The sequence below is a fragment of the Penaeus monodon genome, chromosome 33 (genome assembly GCF_015228065.2).
Source record: "Penaeus monodon isolate SGIC_2016 chromosome 33, NSTDA_Pmon_1, whole genome shotgun sequence".
In the NCBI taxonomy this organism is placed as follows: Eukaryota; Metazoa; Arthropoda; class Malacostraca; order Decapoda; family Penaeidae; genus Penaeus; species Penaeus monodon.
In genome coordinates, this window is record NC_051418.1 from 16,714,985 (window position 1) to 16,716,109 (window position 1,125).

The following is a 1,125-nucleotide window of genomic DNA, read 5'->3' on the forward strand; positions in this document are numbered from 1 at the left end:
ATAAAGTTTAAACTTACATGAGTTCACTCTCAGAACACTCAGGGCAGCCAAATGCTGACGACCACAAGAAGTGGAAGTTACATCCATCACAGGTGCCATCTGGACACTGTTGTGGCAAAGTCACCTTCCCATCTCCAGGCTGATCTGGATCACATCGAAGAGTTATTGTTGTGCTCCTGCCATCAGGACATGCTCGAGTAGACCTTAAGGAGGGAGATGAAATTTCATGTTAGTTATAATCTCAATATGGTAACTACCTGTTTCAGAATAGTCAGGAATTAAAAGAAAAAAAGTCATACAGTTTCATGGCACTTACATTGGTGTTGAGTAATAAAAATGCAAATCCCTTCTGTTTGTACGATTTGGCTGAACAAATTCTTTGATCACACTAATGTTCAAGTATGACGGGCTGGTTGTGACTCCAACAAGGTGATCTCCAAGAGAAACCGACTGCGTTGCAATAGCTCCAACTCTAAAAAGACCAGACATTCCTTCCACTCCTGGCACTATGGTGGATCGGCAAACACGTGACACTACCTGTAATGTACATCATCTATGGTAAGAGGAAATATCATATAATCCTTCACAGCAAAATCAATAGAAAACCTGGAGAACAAAAAAACATCTAAAATTTTGTTTATATAACAGTTTCTGTAACAAACCAGGACTTACTGTTGAAACTTCACCCTCCATGTTGTATGTGACATTATTTGTACATACTACACTGGTATTTCCACAAAGAGAAATATTAAACATGTGGTAGAACTTAGTCCCTGAGGATGTAAAAAGCGTACTGCCCATCACTGCCCGTGCACTGGGAAAAGATTTTTTGTGCATGAGATTCTGTTTAGGTACATCAAGTACAGTATATTCATTTAAGCATCTAAAGAAAAAAAATCTTTACATTGCAGCCTGCACACATTCTAAAGAATTTCATATGATCAATATCTATAATTATAACAATGCTTGATATATCGAAGCAAGTGTAAATATTCAGATCTTTAAAAAACTATTTCACTGTTAAGGACATGCACCCAAACTGAAAATGCTAGCATTCATTTTAAAAATACATATTACATCAAAAAACATTTCTTTATGTAAGTGCATTAGAAAGCAAGGAATGGA

General features: G+C 36.8%; 1 protein-coding gene across 1 annotated transcript in view; it reads right to left on the reverse strand.

The window, feature by feature from the left end:
• The window catches only part of LOC119594094 (endosome/lysosome-associated apoptosis and autophagy regulator family member 2-like), a 20,119-nt gene that overhangs the window by 2,008 nt on the left and 16,986 nt on the right, over window positions 1-1,125 (reverse strand). The window contains exons 14-16 of the mRNA XM_037943149.1: window positions 673-814; window positions 317-537; window positions 18-203 (exon numbers count right to left, since the gene is read on the reverse strand). Of these exons, the coding sequence (XP_037799077.1) occupies window positions 18-203; window positions 317-537; window positions 673-814 (549 nt within the window). The remainder of the gene's footprint in view (window positions 1-17; window positions 204-316; window positions 538-672; window positions 815-1,125) is intronic.